The 20,920-nt window shown below is 40.9% G+C and overlaps 3 protein-coding genes across 3 annotated transcripts; 1 reads left to right on the top strand and 2 right to left on the bottom strand.

Moving 5' to 3' along the window:
* Positions 1-197: 197 nt before the first annotated feature.
* On the bottom strand, positions 198-10,420 carry LOC147199047 (calcineurin subunit B type 1). Its single transcript, XM_086121712.1, has 6 exons — positions 10,247-10,420; positions 5,290-5,329; positions 3,992-4,168; positions 3,366-3,425; positions 2,816-3,000; positions 198-2,046 (listed from the first exon to the last, which is right to left on the bottom strand). Exons 1-6 carry the CDS (start codon positions 10,247-10,249, stop codon positions 1,999-2,001), a joined length of 513 nt encoding a protein of 170 aa, XP_085977838.1. The 5' UTR covers positions 10,250-10,420; the 3' UTR covers positions 198-1,998.
* Positions 10,421-10,460: 40 nt separating this feature from the next.
* LOC147199046 (uncharacterized) lies at positions 10,461-16,809 on the top strand. The gene is made up of 6 exons (XM_086121714.1): positions 10,461-10,604; positions 12,486-12,619; positions 13,892-14,020; positions 14,118-14,145; positions 14,638-14,676; positions 15,377-16,809. The coding sequence occupies exons 1-6, from the start codon at positions 10,580-10,582 to the stop codon at positions 15,454-15,456; spliced, it is 435 nt and encodes a 144-aa protein (XP_085977840.1). The 5' UTR covers positions 10,461-10,579; the 3' UTR covers positions 15,457-16,809.
* Positions 16,810-17,325: 516 nt separating this feature from the next.
* Positions 17,326-20,890, bottom strand: cnrip1b (cannabinoid receptor interacting protein 1b). Its single transcript, XM_086121713.1, has 3 exons — positions 20,311-20,890; positions 18,676-18,820; positions 17,326-18,379 (listed from the first exon to the last, which is right to left on the bottom strand). The coding sequence occupies exons 1-3, from the start codon at positions 20,487-20,489 to the stop codon at positions 18,215-18,217; spliced, it is 489 nt and encodes a 162-aa protein (XP_085977839.1). The 5' UTR covers positions 20,490-20,890; the 3' UTR covers positions 17,326-18,214.
* Positions 20,891-20,920: the final 30 nt, after the last annotated feature.

Genomic DNA, 20,920 nt, shown 5'->3' with positions numbered 1-20,920 from the left:
CCATTATGTGCAATAGTTGGCCACCTTGTGCTGACCTAAATAACTGAAATATTAAAAACTACAGCATCAATAATTGACATTTTCTCTAAAATACCTTCTGACAAAATATTTGAGCATGTAAAACAACAAAAAAAAGTGATGCAGCACAAATGAAAAACCTACTGATTCAGCATTTTAAAAAATACAAACCGGACACCTCATTTTAACAGTTCAGTTTATTTCAATGGTATTTCGTGTTCAGATTGTATCAAGTTTTCAACAGCCCCTTAGCATAAATTGCGACATGCAGAAAAATGGAAGAACAAACATCTTAAATACTGTATATCATCATATCTATCTGATATGCCCCCCCACCCCGCACACGAACTCGGATGAATCACTTGCAATCAAAGCATGAAGGTGTCCCACTATAAGAGACAGAAGTGTGTTTAACAAATAGGTATATACAAAACATTTTTTAAAAACCTCAGTTATTAATATGACATGTACTGTACTGCAGTCGAGTTCATGTGGAGACCAACCATTTGGCAACACCCATTTTGTGTACATCTATTATTAAATAGTTTCTATTCACATCCGTGTGTAAACAAGATGATTAGTTCCAAACGTGTTCAATGACATGCGAGAAAAACAAACAAATTCCACGTCATGCACGTTCCAGTTTTTTGTATTAAGCTCAAAGCAGCCAGTCCACTTCCAGTTTATTTTCTCAGAAATATTTGGAGAAATAGTTCTGTCGTTTCAGGCCCATCTAACAACATGTCCTAAATGTAAATTACCTGGTAGATGTTATTTTTTTTCCCTGAATTATTTTAAAGATATTTACCCAAAATGTCCCGTCCAAGTCAAAACAAAAGTCTTCTAAAATGACAAATATCTCCCAGATGCTAAGTGTTACTTTGAAAATATATTTGCTCTAAGACGGCAGTCATTTTGCAGGCCCTTTTAATGAAAACAATCAAATTTGTAGTTTAGAAGAAGCACACCCCCCCCCCCCAGCATGCGTAACCGAGGGAAAAAAACCCTGAAATTAAGCCAATCTTACAGAGTTTTGTTTTCATAAATTATTTTGAAAATGAATTTTCCAGGCCCGTCTCGCAATAACTAAAAATGCCCTAAACTAAAGATTATCAGGTATCTAGTTTATTTCCCAATTAGTCTGAACAACAAAAATTACTGGAAATCCTGTTTTTATATTACTCCAGGCCCAATCTATCAACAACAAAAACATCTCAAAAATACAGATTACCTCAATAAAAACACCCTAAAACTAAATTATCTGACAGATGCTCAAGTTTATTTTTGTCATTATTTTTCCAAAAGCAAAAAAATTACTTTTTGTTCCAAGTCGGTCTATCAATTTAAAACAAAAACAAAAAAAAACAATCACTGAAATGCATTTCTCATTGCTGGCCTGTCTCGTGACGATAAAAACACCCAAAATGAAGATAATCACAGTTGCTCAAGTTTGTCTTGTCTAGCAACAAAAAAAAAACAACGTGGAGAATCTTCTTTCTTAAGTATTTTTAAAATACATTTTGGGTAATAACCTGTGTGTGTGTGTGTGTGGATATGTTTGCTTGGCACTTCATACCCAACCGGCGAGTTGCACTGTAAAGTCAAGCGTGGCTGAATGTACACATACTTCTATCACATTTAAAAAATAAGAACAAAACTAAAATAAATATCTAAAAAAGGTGGAATTCCCTCTCTTCACTTTTCAGTCACCTCCACATCCTCAGTCATTTAAAAAAAATGACTTTTTAAAAAAAATTTTGACTGGATAGGCAGCCTTCGCCATTCACTTAACACTTGAACGAGGCTCTTCGTGGTGGAAAAGTGAGAGGGAAATGTTCCGCTGGCGTAACACTGAGGCGTTTTTTTTTTCTTCTTGATTTTGCTGGACAAGGCGGAGGAAGCGAGCGTCCAGGAGAACTCAGGAGGGCGGGGAGACTCAAGCGAGCTGGAGGGAGGTCGAGAAGGGAGGTGGGGGTGCGCTCACACGTCCACCACCATCTTTTTGTGTATGTCCAGGCCGCCCACCACCTGCAAAGGAGACGGATGGAAATGGGGTCAATCAATTAAACTTTCTTTACAGTAAATAGCCCTTTTCGTACATAAAAATGCAACTCAATGAGCTGTGCAATTAAAACATCCCAAATACAACATAAAAAGAGGACACGCCTCCAACATACAAACAAACATATCTCTACAAACATACGTATGCTCGCACACGCATAACCTGATAAACTAGATTAAAAAAATAGGTCCTCGGCAGTAGTTTAGATCCTACTTGGCAGACAACTTTTTCTGTTTGCTCTGCCCCACTGCCCTATGATGTTCCACAAGGTTCAATTTTGGGCCCCTGTTGTTTTCATTGTATTTGCTGCCCTTGGGTTCCATCTTCAGAAAAGATGGTATTTTCTTCTACTGCTCTGCAGATGACCATCAGATGATGCCCCACTGAGCAAAAAGAACACTTTCTCATTAAGGATTCTTTTTTTTTCCTGTCTGGAGGAGCATAATGCCTAGATGGCACTGAATTTCTTGAATTTCAAATTTCACGGTCCTAATGAGCACTCGAACAGCCACATCCTGGTTCAGCCGCAGTCTTGAGAACAAGGGGTACTTTGATGAAAATTCTTAGATGTCTCGTTTTGTTTTCAAGTTCCCATTGGAAAAGTCATGTTTTGCCCAGGCACATTAAAAGCTTGCATACTCCCATAGATGCTGATGTTTTGGTGAGCATCTTCAACAATAATGTCTGCGAATACACAATCATCACAAAAGAAATCCGCAGAGTCCCGTGACTCACCGCGCAGAACTCCTCGAACGATATCCTGCCGTCGCCATCCTTGTCGGCGTTGATGATGGTTTTGTCCACAATCTGCTGCAGCTGTGTGTCTTTCAGGTTGTTGCCCACCATCATCTTGAGCACCTGGAACAGTTCGCCGTTGGAGATGTAGCCATCCTTGTCCATGTCGTAGATCCGGAATGCGACTGCAAGTGGGTAGGAAGTCAGGCAACTCTAACGATTTTTTAAAAAAATTATTATGAATGGAGAAATACTTGTACTATTCCAGGCCCATCTCATCTTGCCACAACAAAAACAAAACCTAAAATGAAGATTATCTGACAGATGCTATCAATTCCTCACAGATTTTCCCTTTTACGACGGGGCTCAGTCTGTATAACATTAGTACAGTATTAACAGCAGGGGAAGACTGTATTTTGACAGTGCCTAGCGACACCAAAACCACCCTAAAACAAAGATGATCTAACAAACGCTCATGTTTGTCATTTCAAAGTTACTTTGATACTTTTCTTTCCCCCAGAAATTCCCAGGCTAAAAGTTGTAAACTTACATCGAAGCTTCTGCTCCTTGTCGCCTTTGACGCTGAACTGTGACACTCCCTCAATGAACTCTGTGACAGCAAAGGGTTAAAGTCAATCAATGCTGAGCTGATTTACTGTACGATGGGATTGCATCAAAGTTGGTGCGGACCACACAAAAATCTCTACAGATACACTCGGGAAGTGGTTCTCAAACCGGGAGAGAACCCCAGCATCACAGTGAAAAGAACAACCATGTAGTCAGAATACCGTATTTTCCGCACTACAAGGCGCTTCGTAGTATAAGGCACACCTTCAATGAATGGTCTATTTTTAAACTGTTGTCATATATAGGGCGCACCGCATTATAAGGTGCATAGAATAGAAGCTACAATAGTGGCTGCGGTTGCGGTATGCATCCATTAGATGGAGCTACGCTAAAGGGAATACAATACAATACAATACAGCTTTATTTATATAGATCTTTCACAAGTGTGTAACAAAGCGCTTCACAGAACATTTAAAATACTACGTCCAAGAAATCAGAATATTGATCCATATATCCGGCGCATCGTATTACAAGGCGCACAGTCGGCTTTCGAAAAAACGGAATGCTTTTAGGTGCGCCTTATAGCGAGGAAAATACGGTGGAAACCACCTTTAAAGTCCACTTCTCCGTTGCCGTCCGTGTCAAATATGTCGATGACCCTCTGCACAAGAGGGTTTTGCTGTAACTCAGGCAGCGACATGAACTCCTCCACGCTGAGCGAGCCCGAGTTGTCAAGGTCCAGCTTCTTGAAGCGCTTCCCCAGACGCTTGATCTCGTCCGGGTCGACTGAGATGGGAAAACATGAGAGGTCAGACATTTTTGTGCTCATTTGCTGGCTTTTGCCCAGCCCACCTCAAGTGTTTGTTTGACATGAAGTTAACTTGGGGGCGGGGGGCTGCTACGGTCATGCTGGCAGGAAAGTCGTAAATCCTCGATCGAAGCCAAGATGCTGCCACTCGCAACTAGGTCAAGGACATGACTTGCGGCATGCAGATGGCACACTGTCTTCTGTGTGATATTATTATTTATTAACTGCACATGTAGTCAGATTTTTTGGGAAACAAACTGCTCTAGTTCTAGTGAGTATTTGAGGGAATCATATCCCAAAAGGGGATTGGGATTGTAGAAAACTCACATTATTATTGTAGTCACTTTACGGACTGGTACTACAACCACCAGAACTGTCTCGATTGCTTCCCCTAGTACTAGTCAGCACTTGAGCATTCCAGACATCATGCCCAAAAAACATCTCACTGAGGTGAAGAAGGAAGATTACAACTAGTTACGTAATACTAAGAGGTCCTGGTTTGCGGTTAACATACTGGATTCTAAAAATCACTTCTGAGTAATTCTCTCAGTTTTAGGCATGCTGGAAATTGGTGGGGCTACTATCGTACGGTCAGGTGTTCTTTATAGCTGCTGCTTTAAAAAAAAAAAAAAAACTGACCCTCACACCCTTTGCCATGCCACAGCAGTGGCTCATGGGAATTTCCCCCAGGTAAGCCCCTTTGCAACAAACATTTCTGTGCAGACTCTTCAGACATGCTGACGATGCATTCAGGGTCTTGGTTAAAGTTTTTTTTTTTTTTTACTTTTTATAAAGTTGATAGTTCTTGCCATCCTCACTATCTAATGAAATACACGCAACTGTACCGCCTCCACTACAGTGCAGCCCCGTGACAGCTTTGACGCCAATTGAAATGGCACATGCTGCTGATGCGCCCGTTTTAGCGATTGCCCACCGCGTCCACTGCGTTAAATGTGCCAGCGACACCGATGCAATCTCCCGGTGGAACTCCGAGCTCCGAGATTGTCGAGGTAATTGGGTAAGAGATGTGAACTAGACCGTGCAAGCCTTCTATCGATAGCCTGTTCTAAGTGCATATTTGAATGGTGGCAGCACTTACAATGTGTGCACATTTCCAGAGGGTAGCTGGCTTCATTTCCCTGAGGAGAGAAGAAACGAGAACTTATTGGTATTCACGTGACATACTCAAAAGTACCGGGAGTCTATTTTCGCACCGCACAGGGTTGCGAAACAGCTGTGAAACATGACACGAGATGATGCAATCGCACCAGCCTAACCTACTCCCCACATTGTTCGTTTGTCAGTTTCCAAGAATAGACGATGAGCGCTATGTGCCAAGACAACATTTACCTGAGGGTGGATTTGCGCCACATCAGGGGTGTCAAACTCATTTTTATTGCGGGCCACATTGTAGTTACGCTTTCTTTTGGAGGGCCGTTATGAATTTTGGGAAACCATATAAATGTTTAATCACCTCCACATATTACATACACAACGCACAACAAATTGATGAATAACTAGTTTTAAAATCAAAAATCAAGAATAATGGCTGTTACTGTGTATTACATATGACAATCTGAAATTTTGGTTCAGACTTTAGCAAGCATCATGGAACTTGACATGCTTGATTTGCTTTCACGGGCCACATAAAATGATGTGGCGGGCGAAATCCAGCCCCGGGGCCTTGACTTTGACACCTGTGCGCTACATAGTTCAAGTGACACGGGGTTTTTTTTGGCTCTCACTTGTTACAAGTGGGATAATCATAATGGCAGAATAAAGCCAAAACAAAAAGACAGGCAATTACATTTCTTCAGATGGGAATCAGGCCTCTTCCAAATGTGGATGAAAATCTCATTCCCATCAGATATTTGTCAGCGCACGAACAGTATACCTCCGAAATATGCCGACTGGCACTGTATCTAAAAACGGCATCTGTTTAAACAACACAAACGGAAAGAAAACGAGTGCCGTGAATGTAAACAAGAACGAAAGCAAAGAGCATTATATAAGGTTTAACTATGCGCTACTTCATATCGTATAGCAAATAGGACTGGGCAATTCATTCGAAATGTAATAATGATTTTAACTTTAGCTTGCCACGATCATAAAAGCATTACTATAGAAGAAAAACGATTTATAGGCTGAACAGTACGGAGTGTGTCTGCAACTCCTTTCCGTTTTTAAAGCACTCTCAATGCACGGAGTTGCTTGCGGGAAGCATGAGACGTATGTATGAATCTTTAACCTCCGCGAGCGAGCTTTAAGATATTTATTAACACCCCATGCCGACTCTCAAACTAAACCCACAACACTAAGACTTATACACATTGTATATTTAAATACAAGACATACTTGATTCTATTAACATCGCCAGTGCTAATGCTAGCAGGCAATGGGAAGTCCCATGACGTGCTAATAAAAAAATTGCATTGACTTCCGTGAGTATTATTACTTTCCAAAAAAAATAACAAATATTCACAAAAAATGTTTTTATTTATTGTTCTTTATTGATATTGTTTTCCTATGTTACTTTTTTACAGTTTACACATTTATTTTCCGTTTTTTTTTTTGGAATAGCAAACAAAATCATCATGATCCTGCCCCAGCCCCATAATTGCGCAGCCCTAATAGAACATTAAATATGGTGTAAATGTATTATATTACAGCTGCATCGAACATTGCATATAGTTTAAATATGCAACATCATAGATGTATGAAACTTTAGGTAAGATTATTTCGTGTGCTCCATGTACAAACAAACATATTGGATACTGTATGTGTTATTGAAATGTGCCTGAAAATATATATTTTTAAAGGAATGCAAGAGCACTAAATCGGGATTGGCGACTTGACCCTGCATTGTAAATCCATCCTAAAAGAGGTTGCGGTATTTTCAGCGCAGCAAACGACACAGGGGAATTAGCCGTGAGATTACAGCGCTAAAAGACCGTCGCTAGCCAACAACCTTATTGATCACTGAAGAGGGGGAAGGGGCGCTGAGGCTCAGAATTAATGTCTTTGCATCTCAGTGTAACAAATCCAAATCCAGTCAAGTGATTCTTGACTGATTCAACAAGCAACTTGGGATACAGTATATCCGCATGCTAACTTTCATATCCTGCAGAAGCTCACTCCACTCCACTTAAGACGCACTCGGTTCAAGATGGATGGAGAAGGAGAGGCGGCATTGGGGAGCCTTATCCATCATGTATGCTTCATTCACAATCAATAAACACGAACACCACACTTGTTTTGCATATGTAAGAGCCTGGCTGGCAACCCAAATAAGCATGGCTAATTATAGATCTGGAAAGGGGGGGATGGGGGGGGGGGGGGGTCCCGCAAGAGGCGACATATTCTACTGTAACAAGTAAACCCCCACATATAATCACTGCTTCATGTAACACATTAAAAGATAAGGTCTTTGTACAATACCAGAAAAAAAATGGTCTCCTTTTTTCAGAGTTGCTGTTCTGTATGAACAAAACAGAATGGGGGAGGGGGGGCAGGGTACAAAGTCCAACTGGTAATTTTCTGCTTTCAAGGGCAGAGCTCGAACACCACCACAGGTGCCAAAATGTATTTCATAAAACCAGGACCAGGGGTGTGAAGTTCAGCCCCATACTTCCTGCTCCTGTCACTGTCCGCCATTGATTTCTTGTCTTGAGCTGCAAGCGAAAATTTGAGCCATGACTGCTTAGATGGCGCCAGCGAACTTCACAACAAGCGGCAGTTCGACAGATATTCAACAATTCTTCAAAAAGAAAGCCAAGGTCTTGCTTCAAGCTATTAAAACTCCTAGGATGTTTAGTGTCAAAGTAAACGTAAAATGAAGACATTTTTTTCAATTCATATTGTAGACAAACTACTTAAAACAAAATTTATTTATTTGAAAAAAAAATATTTTGTATTTAAGTGAACAAATATCCGCTAGCGTATTGCTAACCAACACTGCAAACTATTTCCACGGTTCTGCATTACCAGTGGCCCGCGACTGTGTCGGGACACCTGACGTTCACAAATGCTGGCAAAAATGCTTAACGTGGAACTCTGTATTCTTCTGGATGAAAAGAAATCGTGCTGCACTGGTTTTGGCATTAAAAGCACAGGTGGTCAAACATCTCTGGTGCCATTTTGTGGGATATCTGAGCAAAAAAAAAACAACCCTCAACTGACATGTATGTTAGCTTTGTTGAAGGCCACAGGTGTGAACGTGAGAGTGAATGCTTGCATAAGTGCCGTGCGTTTAGCTGGCGACCAATCCAGGGTGTATGCTACCTCTCCTCCATGCAGCTCCTCTCACAAGCACGATGAATGAATGACATCCAAAACAACAAGGTTTGTAATTAAGATCGTAGTGATAAATATTTGATTTATTCATTCCTCATTCTCAGATTCAGTAATGCGATTACTTTTTTGTCTACGTGTGCCCCGTGATTAACCGGCGTCTATTCCAGCACATACATACTATTTCTCTCATCAAAAGTCAGCTTGGATAGACTGTGGACCGACCAGTGCTATAGAAAATGGACGAGCATCCCACTACCCACAACCACTGATGCTGCAAACCGGTGCCAACACAACTGCAGCGATGCACTGAAGACTGAGTGGGCTGCATGGATGTGGAAATGAAGCTCTTATCTCTTGTTCCATATTAGCTGCAGTAGCACTTTGATTGCACTGCAGCAGAGTATGGACCGCATATTGTCGTAGGACAGGCTATGAGCTGTCGTGTATTGTGATGTAGGTTGAGTCGAAGGACTATCATGTTTACGCATCAAACCTATCCATATGACTAATTGTCAAATGTGGGTTTGTGAAGCCTTTTGAGACTTTTCTGTGGTGAAGGGCTAAACAATCTTAATTCCAAACACTGTTATCATATTGTACAATACAATACAATATTGTACAGTCAAACCTCGTTTTTCGAACGTCTGTGTTCTGACCAAATTGGTTTCCGACCAAAAAGTTTGGGTTTTTATGCCTCGGATTACGACCGAAAAAAGGTTCTCGACCAAACCGAGCGCACTTGAATGCGCCACTTGACTCCTCTCGCCTTCCCTGCACAAGGAAGTGACGCTTCCTCGTGTAGCGTTCCATTGTGAGCATACGTGTTCAATAAAGATTTTTTTTAAAGAGCGTGGTTTCGGTTTTCGAACAGCCTTCTGGAACGGATTATGGTCGAAAACCGAGGTGTGACTGTATCATGTATTGTATTGTATTATAATGTTGTAGGGCAGCAGGGTGGTTAGCTGGTTTGGCTTTTGCGTCACACGATGCTGTTAGCGGAATTTAAACATCTATTCATTGTGCTTGTGAGAGGAGCTCCATGGGGGACATGCAGGAAACACCCTGGACTTCTTGTCAGCAAACACGCAAACGACCATTCGCACCTACGGAGGGTTGAGAGTCCAGCTAACATGCATATTGTATGCATGGAAAAAACCTTCACACGGGGATAACATGCAAACCTAACACAACAAGCTGGAATCACGATTCGAACCTCAAAAGTGTGTACTACAGTAAATTGATTATTTTTCCAATTATTCACCCAGATAATAACATAGATATTCATTTTTGAATTGAAGACAATGACAAGTATTGCAGCGCTAGATTATAACGTGTGGCTTGCTAATAATTGCTTCCCTTGTGAAATTACAACGTTGCAACTGTAAACACCTACCCCAAAAAAAAGCGCGCACACAAAATGGGACACTCGGCACTAAAAGACACGACGTTATTGTCTACGGGCATGAATTTGCGTCACGAAAACTAATGGACACGAAAACGTGGGGAGGGGGGAAATAACAACACCACTGACAGGGGATCAAGAAACGCGAATATGGGCCAGAGGCTTCAGGCTGCTGACAGGCTCGCCCCCCCTCCACCGCACTTACTGCCAGAGATCAGACGAGAAGCCACAAAAGTGGGCGAGAAAAGGGGAGTCCTCCGCGCGGAGGGTACAATTATGTCGATGTTTAAAAGCTAAATAAGCGATAAAATGTCGTATTTAATCGACAAATAAAAAGCGGGAGACAGCTGGGACCGCTTACCATGGTGGTGCTCGGTTGAGAAAGCCCAGGCGATGTAAGGAAGACCGTTAAGGGAGGGTTCTATTTGCTACCAAATTGTGTCCACTAAGCGGAGGAAGAGCCGATCACACCCAGCTTCGAGGATTCTCTTTCCACCTTCGCTCTCCTCCGCCGAAAGCATTAAGCAATGGAGAACAGAGGGAGGGAGGGCCGTTGGGCGGGGAAGAGGTGACGACACGCGCGACATGCAGCAGTACAATGAATAAACGGTGTCCGCGTGGGTTTTAACACGCAGCATTCAACAAAAGTGGGATATCGGTGATAAAACCCATACTTCTAATTCCAGTTGAAGCGATGGCGATGCCGACCATTTTCCTCCGTAAGTCCCTCTTGATTAGAAATCAATTTATGCATTAAATCAAGGGATATGGATGCCTTTGCATGCGCCGTAAAAAATGTCAAAAAGCTGTTTCGGTGACTAACTATTTTTGGTCATCATGTTTGTATTCCAATAGTGTTTGAAACGCGCCCCTTCTTGTTTTACTCTATACTGTTACATATTTTTTTCCTTCTCTCAACACGGCTAGCTTTTTTCGTCTAGTGCAGTGGATTTTAACCTTGTTAGAGGCACCGAACCCGACCAGTTCATATGCAGATTCAGATTATGCTCGAACCCAGGTTAAGAACCACTGGTCAAGTAAAATTCTGTCATTACAGATTGCCTGTATTCCTCCACGTTTGTTGTGTGTCAATACCAAAGGGTAAGTTTAATCATTTGTAATATTCGAGTCAAATGATTACTGCGCACTTTGTTCGTGTTTGACGACACGTCTTTCAGCGCTAAGTGAGCGCTTTCGGCTCGTATGCTAACGATTCTCGTATGGCTAGTAATACCAACGAAGTATTCTAACGATGATGAAAGGTGCGAATGTGAAGTGCTTTTATATGAATATAGTGAAATGTAAAATCTAAGTGTACTGTGAACGAATGAACGTACAGTGGGGAGAACAAGTATTTGATACACTGCTGACTTTGTTAAGCTTTCCCCACTTACAAAGCAGGTAGAAGTCTGGACAGTATACGTAGACTTGTTCTCCCCACTTTATACTACATGGCGTTGCTCATTTTTATCTGTGTTGCTGCAGACCACAATAAACAAACCTGTCAAATGGAAAGAATGCACGCCTGTATTCTCTAACCGGAAGACCAACTTCCCTAACTTTCCCTTATAGAATTAGCTGAAGAGATCATACTCCCTGTATGCCCCTCTTTGCTTTAACCCTTTCGGGTCAGCGGTTACTACAGCGAACATCTTATCAGGTTACAGGTTGTCATTGTTGGTGCATGAAAGGGTTAAGTAATAAGTATACTGCATACAAATACATTGCCTTGCCGAAGTACTGGTCGCCCCAACACTTGACGTTTGGCCTTTTTTCAAACAGACATATTCGATTTTTTTTTCTTGTTGTGAAGAATCGACACCAAGCTGAACACAATTGTTGGCCTTTCCACATGTCATCATCATTGTTATTAGATTTATTTAATAAAATATTGACCAAGCTAAACTGGTGAAAATGGCTCGCACCCTTTTAAAGGTGCATTGTCAATGATTGAACAAACATGCAGTTTTGGTGGTCTCCTGAAAAGTGAGGATTTTGGAGGTACAAGGATTCCACCTCACGGCAACAGTATATAAATCATTGATGGAGATGGGCACCGTATAAAATCTCACTCAGGGCACCACATTGGCTAGGCCCTGGAAGGGAAGTGAAGGACAAGATGGAAGCTACGTATATGAACATGTAGAAATTTTGAATGGATTTGACAGCAAACTATTCGTAAATTAGAAGAAAGGGAGCCTACTCTGCCCTCTTGGCTCACACCCACCATCCAAGTAGATAGTGAATTTCCAAATGCTCCCATACTGAGTTGTAAGAGATCCTATTTTAAGATAAGAACATTTTTATCTTACAATGGAGAGATTTGAAATGTACAGCAGCAAAGTTTGGAGAGAAGTAGAAAAGTAGAAAAACATGTATTTGCATGCACAAAATAATAATAATTGAAAAAAAGTGTACACAAACATGATTAACAAAGTGCCTCTTGAAAAAATAATACAATAATATTGGAATGCAAATCAATGTATGTACTGGTCCACTGTAGTTCCAAATTCCTTTTTTTCCTAACAGTTAAGCTTACGGTAAAGCTTACGGTAATTTGGGCTTCCAGAGTCTAATTGTTCCATTCTCTTGCCTGCCAGTTCTTCTTCTGGTGCGACTGACCAATGGGCAACCGACCAATGCCACCTGTGCTGTCACACATGACTCCGAGGGATGGCACTACAAAATTGTCGGAGAGAACAAGCCCACTTGCCCTCGTTATGACTGGACCAGGGTGGGTGTGTGTGTGTGTGTGTGTGTGTGTGTGTGTGTTGTTTCGCTAGGCACTTCTCCTTCTGGCACTGAGCTAATACAGCCCTAACGACATACAGTATATGTATCTCTTCCCTCTGCCCGTGTACCAAGTACCGGTCATGCCTCTGTTTTTGTTGAGATGACATTTGGTTTTGTTTCATAGTTTATTTTTTCCTCATGTAATTTTGTCTTCCTCGTTTAATTTTCTTTCCACCCGTTCTTGTCATCCGGGTGCCTTGTGGCAAACAATAAACTCCCTCAACCCTTTTGTGTCTTGTCTAGGTGTTCCTTGTTGTCTCGTCAGTCTGCTTATATTTAGTTTCCTGACTTCTGTCAGTCTTGGTCGGTTCGTTGTGTTACTGCCGCGTGGTTTTGTGCTTCTGTGATAAGTTTTTGTTTGTTTGGGTTATTGTTGTTTTCAGGACTTGGTGTTTTGGATTTTTTATTTTTTTTCCCAGTGTACCATGAAGCGTGTTTGATGCAATGATGCACTGTGTCGATTGTGTGTCACTGAATACTGACACCTGCTGGACTTTAAAAATCCCTGTAGGCAACCCACTTGGCAGTCTGAACTGACACTGATTTCATATGCGATATACTGTACAGTGTTTCGTCACTTATCGCGGTAAATGGGGACCGGGACCCTGCCGTGATAAGTGAGAAACCCCCTTGGGAATTTCTGTGTAAGTGTACAGTATATGGGTACCAGCATGTTTAAAATATACAAACAGTTTTTATACTTTACACATTTGAGACAGACGTCAGCTGTGCATGTATTTATTTAAATCTTCAATTATAAAACCTTATACAGTCATTAACATTCATCAGCATTGCCTTCTGTGAGAGACAAAGAGACTTGTGTTACTTTCACTTTAAGCTCTGACGTTGTAGCCGCCGTTAGCCTCCAGCAATCTCCGCGCAGCCGATGTGTTTATGATAAGAGAATTAATCGGTATTGATGAGGAAGAGGCGAAGAGAGATGTACTGCTTTCATCGCAATCATGCGTAGTCATGTCCAAAACCTTGGAGTCATTTGGCACTTCTTTCTAAATACATTACTTTGGGGGGTACGCGACGTAGTGAAACCGCAATAAATGAAGCGCGATATAGTGAGGGATATCATATTTTATTATTCCATTTCTGTAAATAATGTGAACATGTATCATCATATGAAAATCTATGTGAATGAGCTTGTGGACGAGAGAAAGTACAAAGGCAGGTTTGTTAATGATCGCGCATCCGTGCTTTTCAGGTGAAATTGGTGTTGGCTAACTACTTACAAACCAATAAGTCCAATGACGTCCAGCAGTGGAACGACGCATATCTTCATCTCAACGTTTGCACGGAGGACATCCAACGCAACAGAGACTGCCCCAAAGAGGTGGGAAAACAGTTACACCAGTGACACGGTCTCCACGTTTTTTTTTCTGAAGACCAAAAATGCTAAGACATATACTTCTGCTGTTCGTTCTCCTCAGGACTCTGTGCAAGTCATCAAGTGCCCGGGTAAGCCTAATTTTCATTCTTGTTCAATACCTCCACCTCTTGCAAAATAGTAGCCGGAGGCGCTGATTGAATGAAAGCACAACAGTGTTGCGTGACCACTTAAAGATCATGAGGTGGCCTGTCGCTCCCCGGAAATTGAAATACAAAACCCTGCTGGGTGAATACATGTAAATGAAGATAGACTGAAGGTAGATTAACAATCGCAAATAAATAGCATCGTTCTTAAAAAAAACATGAAACACAAACATCACTGCGGAGCGGCCAACTGTCGATCCGGGTGGCCAAAAAAAACCCCCAACACCTGTAGATTGAAGTCCACTGAGGGTCACGGATAAATTCGGTGCTTCTCCGGTTACACAAATACTGCAGTGCAAATCACCTGTAGCTGGAATGAGCGTAACAAATAGGTTTTGGAGAAGAGCCACTATTTGAGGAATTACGGTATTGGACAAGCACAAGGTCTGACGTCTGTTTCACATTTGCTATTCACAGTCAACTGCACTGAAATCTTCCCAATTCCTTCTTCGACAGGTAAGTCGACATCACATGCATCGGATACGCAGTCAAGACATACTGCACACATGCACTTCATCTGCGTCCGGCCCTTCGAAACACGCAATAGACAAAACTAACATTCTGTATGTGTTTGCGTAAACAAAGACGCCTCTGGAGTCATATGAAAAAGCTTCAGTTTGTTTTTTTGCCAACAGTCATTTTTGACCTCTTGCCAAAGCTCACTATCTTGTTTTCATGAACCAAGACCATTTTCAGTCTTTCAAAAAGGGCTGTTTTTGGAAACAAAGCTTACTTTGAGTCTTGAGAAAAAGCTCATTAAAAAAAACAAAAACAAAAAATAATAATTTCTAGTTTTTAACAAGCTACACTAAGGCACGTTGGGCACCAGAAAGTGTTAGATAAGTGCAGTCCATTTACGATTTTACATGTTTGGTAAAATAAGGGCAGTTCAAGTCTTTGACAACGTTAATATTTAATAATACATTATGTAATCTAAAAAAGACAATTTTGACGTTTTCTCTTTATGTGAGGAAAAAAGCCAACATACGTGTTTTGTCAAAAAAGTAAAAGTTTACTTTTATGAATACCCTAATGTACGTGTTTTTATAACCCTGTATTTCCCTTGCAAAGTTTCCAATTCCACAGTGACCTGGGATTTACTGTAAAATGTTGCAAATCAAGGAAAGAAATGTTGAACCATTCTCTCTCCTTACAGGAAGAAGACATGTGTCACTCATCTTCTCAGTGTTGCTCTTTCTGCTGCTTCTGCTTCTTCTTGCTTGCCGGCCCAGATAAGATAAGATAAGATGAGAAAACCTTTATTAGTCTCGCAATGGAGAAATTCCCAATTCACAGCAGCAAAGTTATGAAAGGAAGAAGTAGAACAACAAAATATAGGAGCTGCTGGAAAGGCAGCCACTCTCGCGGCGCCATTTTGAAATCAAAAAAACAAAAATAACACAACACAACACATAGGACACAGACAGTCGTGCAATCTCCACCAATTTTCTGCATACACTTTGTTGTCTGTAGCAGTTCTAGATTAAAGAGGAGAGGATCAAAGTGCCCTTTCACCAGTGGATCAGAGACATCATGCTGAAAATGTGCACACGTCTGCTACAAGCTAAGTTTTGAAAGCAAACACGAAGCTGGAGCGTCCATTGACGAAAAGAGATTAGTTCACTTCTCCTGTCCCACGTAATCCGCTTCAAACTCCAAGCCGCGACTCCCACTTCCAAATCCGCATCAACGCTGCGCGCTAACGCTCCTTTCTTCTCATCGTCGGCTGCTCAAGCCTTACATCCATCCAGCCGATGCTGCAAACGCAATTATCACCATGCAGACACTGGTCCAAGTGTTTCGGGTTTGTGTCCCTGTTGTTGCACTCCGAGACCAAAGTTGGCTTATCTATGTTTTCCCCTTTCCCCTCCGAATTCTTTGTTCTCTCTGAAAGTTGCCAAAGCACTGTCGGTCAGTGAGTTACTGTACTTCCAGTACAATACAATACATACAGAAAATTAAAAAACAAAACAAAACAGTGTTTATTTATTTGTTTATTATTTAACATTGAAAAATGATGTTATAATAGCTTGAATTGGAATCAAATGAACACAAAGAAATAAGTATTGTAATATTCATAGCAAGTCAGTTGTCAGAACAATTTGTAACACCACTTGTTCAAACTGCTTCAAACAACAAAGCGTGTGACGGAAAAGTGGTTAGGACTGCACGACTGTCTGTGTTTTATGTTATGTCTTGTGTTTATTATTTTACTTTATGTTAACTGTTTTGTTAAGCGCTTTGTTACAGCTGCCGCTGTTGTGAAAGCGCTATATAAATCAGCAAGTATTGTATTGTTTGTTCGTTTTTTTTCCCTGGAAAGAGAAAAGAAGCGTACTGAAGTGTTTGATAAAGGATTGGTTTCTTAAATGTTGTATATTTGGTGAGGCGTGACAATCTTGAAGAAAAAAAATATTTAAGATGCAATGGAGATTTTAACTTAAGTTTTCTATCGTATTTTCTTAACAGAAAAAAACAACAACTTTGTGCTGTCTTCCAGTAAACACTTTAAGAACAAATCCAGACAATAGCACTGTATGTGGGGGAAACAGTGAAATTTCTCTTCAGCAATAAACTGTTTTAACCATGTCCTGGTGTTTAACTGTTTTATTTATGAAAGCGCTATATAAATCAGCATGTATTGTGTGTGTATATACTGTATATATATATATATATATAAAGAAACGTTACAAATAATTTTATAATTTGAATTTTATATTTCACAACGTGGTGCGTGGATCTCCTCCCAACCAGCGTTTGCTTGTGCACCCGAAAAACTGCGCTGTGCATACACATGGATTAATTCTGTTCTGCGTTTCATCCACTGACATAGTTAAGTTACTCCGTCATTAGGGGAAAGGTTGTCTTTTAAATCGTCACTGGGCCTTAGAAAGCCTCGGTTCAATTTTAAGTGGCTTTAGAGATGATGCAAAGCCGTGCAGAAAGGCAAACGCCATGCACAAACGCTCCCACACACACATTCAGGTGAATATCGTTTCTTCTGCAGTATCCATTTTAGGTTTTTTTTTTTTTTAATTCTTGCATAGTTCAATTCCAAAATCATATACCACAAAAAATGAAGAATTCCCATTTGAATGCAAAAGATTCAATTTTGACAAAAACACAACACATTTAATAATAATAAAAAAAAAAGATGTAAAGACTTCACACACTTGACAATGTATATTTAAAGTGTCACTGAAAGAGGTAGAACAGGTAGAGATAAACAATGCAGAGCATGTCATCAGCAGGTGTCAATTAATGATACAAAAACTGTCCACAAAGCAAATATACACTATTCAAAGGGGTGTATAGAACATTTTGTTTCAACACAAACATGTCTTTCACAACCTCACTGTTTCTTTGTTTTTGTTTTTTTACTCAGGCACCATCCATAAAAAATAACACACACATGGCACACACATTCCCATTCCCCGATTGCCAAGCTCACAATGTCACATACATACAATCACATAGCAACATACTGTACTCCAGTTGGTTCAATGAAAAGGATGCGCCGTATGTAAAAATTACTTCAGATTATTCTTAATTTCAACTCTGTTTTTTTTTAAAATTGAGAAGTAAATATTTTGAAGTTATATACTGATATGAGATCCGTGCTTTCATTGGAGTGGGACAATAAAACAGTAGTGACACGCACAAACACGCACATCTTGAGAAAAATATTTTTGAAAATAATTAGATTTTAATAAAATCGAGAAAATGAAGTAGAGCACGGTACATGCTTTGCAATGGACAAAGACGATGTTTAAAAAAAAATACTGGAACGTTGATCCAATGTAAAATATGTATCTCTAAATAATGCGGTTATTCTTTTTAATTAAAAAAAATGGAACATTAGAAAACGATGTATTTTTAACCTACAAAAAATGTATTGAAACTCAATCAATGGTTAAAACTAACACACATCACACCCACATGGGTTGTCATGTAAACGAGTGTGTCGGTGTACGTGAGTGTGTGTCTCTTTTCGTCAAATGAAGGTCTCTTTGTTGACCCACATGAGCGTACGTGTGTCGTTGGGTTTGCACTCGTACTCGATGCTGTTGAAGCTGTTGCCCCACTGGCAGTGGTCCCGCTTGTTGTAGTTGTAGTATTTCACCTGCCACACCGTCTCAAACGTGCCCGCCTCGGTGAACTGTGGCACACAAACACAAATGCTTTAAATTGCTTTGTTTGTCCTGCAATTGGCCGGCGACCCATCCATGATGTACCCTGAGCTCTCGTCTGTGCAACTCCAAACTATTGAGACCTCACAAATGATGCCTACTGCCTTTAGGTATTGAGGTATTTTATTGTGCATCAAATTAAAAGGACAAGATCTTTTTAATCATGTATGTGGCAGTCGTCAAGATAAAATGACTGAGAAATAAGACACAAAGTGATTTTTATTTAGCGACACAACTTGCCCTTTAAAGTTGATGTGATGTGTACCTGGATGCTGATCTGAAGGGGCTGCCTCTCGCCGCTCTTTGTGTGCGTCACGCCCTCGGTGTCATACAAGCCGGTGTAGACCACCGACTGAGGGTCTTTGGACTGCCTCTCCAGGGCGAAGGTGACTCCACCCAAGCTCATTGACCTGCCAAGCCAAGAAAAAGATAGATTGAACACTGGTTGATGCGTCACGCAGATCTGTGCAGAAGAGAGAAGGTCAAACAGACATTTTGAGTCTATTTTAGTTTTTTACACAGTACTTAGTGGTTAGCAAGTCTGCCTCACATTGCAGAGGTCCGGGGTTCGATTCCAGCCCCAGGCTTCCTGTGTGGGGTTTGCTCTGGGTACTCCGGTTACCTCGCACATTCGAAAAACATGCAGGGTAGGTTGATTGAATACTCTAAATTGTAACTGGGTGTGATTGTGAGCACAAATGGTTGTTTGTCTATGTGTCCCCTGCGATTGGTTGGCAACCAGTTCACGCTGCTGTCCGAAAACTGGTGGGATAGGCTCCAGCACACACATAAGCGCTTCGGATAATAGATGGATGGATGATAAAATGAAAACTTGAAAATGTGCAATTTAACTCCATTGGCTGCCTTCACATTTTAAAGTGGCCTTTTAATGTGGGGAGTTAAAGGCACACCTTAACAATAGCCACAATGTCTTATCATCATTTTGACATTTTGGATTAGCTCAGCAAAGGAGAGGTGCTCATGAACAGATTTAGGCAGAGTTTTGAAAAATATTTGAGAGAAAAGTCTTTGATCCATGAGTTTAGCTCAGGAAAATGTATATCTTTTAAACATTTATAATGACCCTATGTGGCGTATGACACACATTTAGCTCAGAACATGGTAACACTGTTAGCTAGTGCTAATCTGTCCAACCAATGTAGCTCTGTTGACAATTTCATTTTGACATGATCGTGTTTTGGCTGCGCCGGAACTTCAACTAGCAGCTGATAGTAGTATGCTCCTTTTGATTTCTTTAAATTTTTGCTGCCAGGTCAAGTGATTCATGCCACAGCTGTGCCCCAAATTCCGCCTGACATTTGCAACATGCCCTGAATGTGACCTACTTTTAGACAAACTGGCACATGAGCAATTTAAATATCTGTGCTGTATCCTTATGGAGGCAATAGGCACAATCATTAATTAATACAACACAACATTCATCACATCATCATGAAGACCACCAAAAAAAAACGTTTAGAGTTCTTAATTTGGTCCTCAATGGTGCCTGGTAAAACCAGAGTTTATTTCCGGTTTAAATTAGCAACACTACTTCGTGTGACCGTTTTGCTTGATACATTACGCCAATACTCTTTTTTTTTTAATTATTATTTCCCATATCCCTTAGGTCTGTTTTACGGGCTAAATGTATCGCTTCATGCTGAATTGCAGAAATAACTGTTTCCGCTGAATGCATCATTCCATATGATGGCGTCAAACTGATGCCGGCTCACAAATCAAACGGATTGTGACATGTGAACGCATCACACAGATTTTTGTGCACTTTCACTAAACAATTTATCATTTTGTAATAAAACTGAATTGTCATAGTTTGATCAAAAAATAATGACCCCAAAATGAATAAATCCTAAAATAAAAACATAAATAGAGGTCTACCTACGTGGCCTCGACCGCTCCGGGTTTAATCACCACCTCGATTTTGTATTTGGAGCCGGTGAGTAGCTTGATAGTTCGAGTTTGTCCGAACCGGGCACCGTCGGATTTGAAGTAGACGGCGGTATTGTTGGGGAGCATCTTCAGAGAAATCCCGATTTTGACGAGCTGCGGAACGTCGGCCATTTCAACACACGGGTCCAAATCCGGGATGGATGGATGTGTGTCAAATCGTGCCAGGTGTCCCTAGAAATGGGTTCACACGCAAAGGGGGAAATGTTGCGCACGCATGTTGGACTGGCGCTCTACTTTAATCCCAATCCACTGGTCAGAAAAGGTCTAATGGTAATCCCGAACACTGTTCGCTCTCTCTCTCTCTCTCTCTCTCTCTCTCTCTCTCTCACCCCTCCCCAATTCCTGGGGATCCAAACAACAAAATTACGAAAAGCACAAACCAGTCAAAGGACACACATACAAATCCGGTTTGGGCAATCTATCTATCTATCTATCTATCTATCTATCTATCTATCTATCTATCTATCTATCTATCTATCTATCTATCTATCTATCTATCCACCCACCCATCCATCCATCCATCCATCCATCTGTCCATCTAT

This window comes from Hippocampus guttulatus, chromosome 10 (assembly GCF_054856545.1).
Source record: "Hippocampus guttulatus isolate MCC_2025c chromosome 10, RoL_Hgut_1.0, whole genome shotgun sequence".
NCBI classification, from domain to species: domain Eukaryota; kingdom Metazoa; phylum Chordata; class Actinopteri; order Syngnathiformes; family Syngnathidae; genus Hippocampus; species Hippocampus guttulatus.
This window is presented reverse-complemented; position numbering and strand designations above follow the sequence as displayed.

Excerpts from the sequence above, each read along its gene's own strand:
- LOC147199047 (XM_086121712.1), bottom strand. Across the intron at positions 4,169-5,289 it reads TCTGGAAATGTGCACACATT|TCGACCCGGACGAGATCAAG; the intron begins GTAAGTGCTGCC and ends TTCCCATCTCAG. Across the intron at positions 3,001-3,365 it reads CAAGGAGCAGAAGCTTCGAT|TCGCATTCCGGATCTACGAC; the intron begins GTAAGTTTACAA and ends ACCCACTTGCAG.
- LOC147199046 (XM_086121714.1), top strand. The coding sequence starts at position 10,580 with ATGGCGATGCCGACCATTTTCCTCC. Across the intron at positions 12,620-13,891 it reads CTCGTTATGACTGGACCAGG|GTGAAATTGGTGTTGGCTAA; the intron begins GTGGGTGTGTGT and ends CGTGCTTTTCAG. Across the intron at positions 14,021-14,117 it reads ACAGAGACTGCCCCAAAGAG|GACTCTGTGCAAGTCATCAA; the intron begins GTGGGAAAACAG and ends CGTTCTCCTCAG.
- cnrip1b (XM_086121713.1), bottom strand. The coding sequence starts at position 20,489 with ATGGCCGACGTTCCGCAGCTCGTCAAAATCGGGATTTCTCTGAAGATG. Across the intron at positions 18,821-20,310 it reads CCCGGAGCGGTCGAGGCCAC|GTCAATGAGCTTGGGTGGAG; the intron begins GTAGGTAGACCT and ends TTGGCTTGGCAG. Across the intron at positions 18,380-18,675 it reads CCCTTCAGATCAGCATCCAG|TTCACCGAGGCGGGCACGTT; the intron begins GTACACATCACA and ends TGTGTGCCACAG.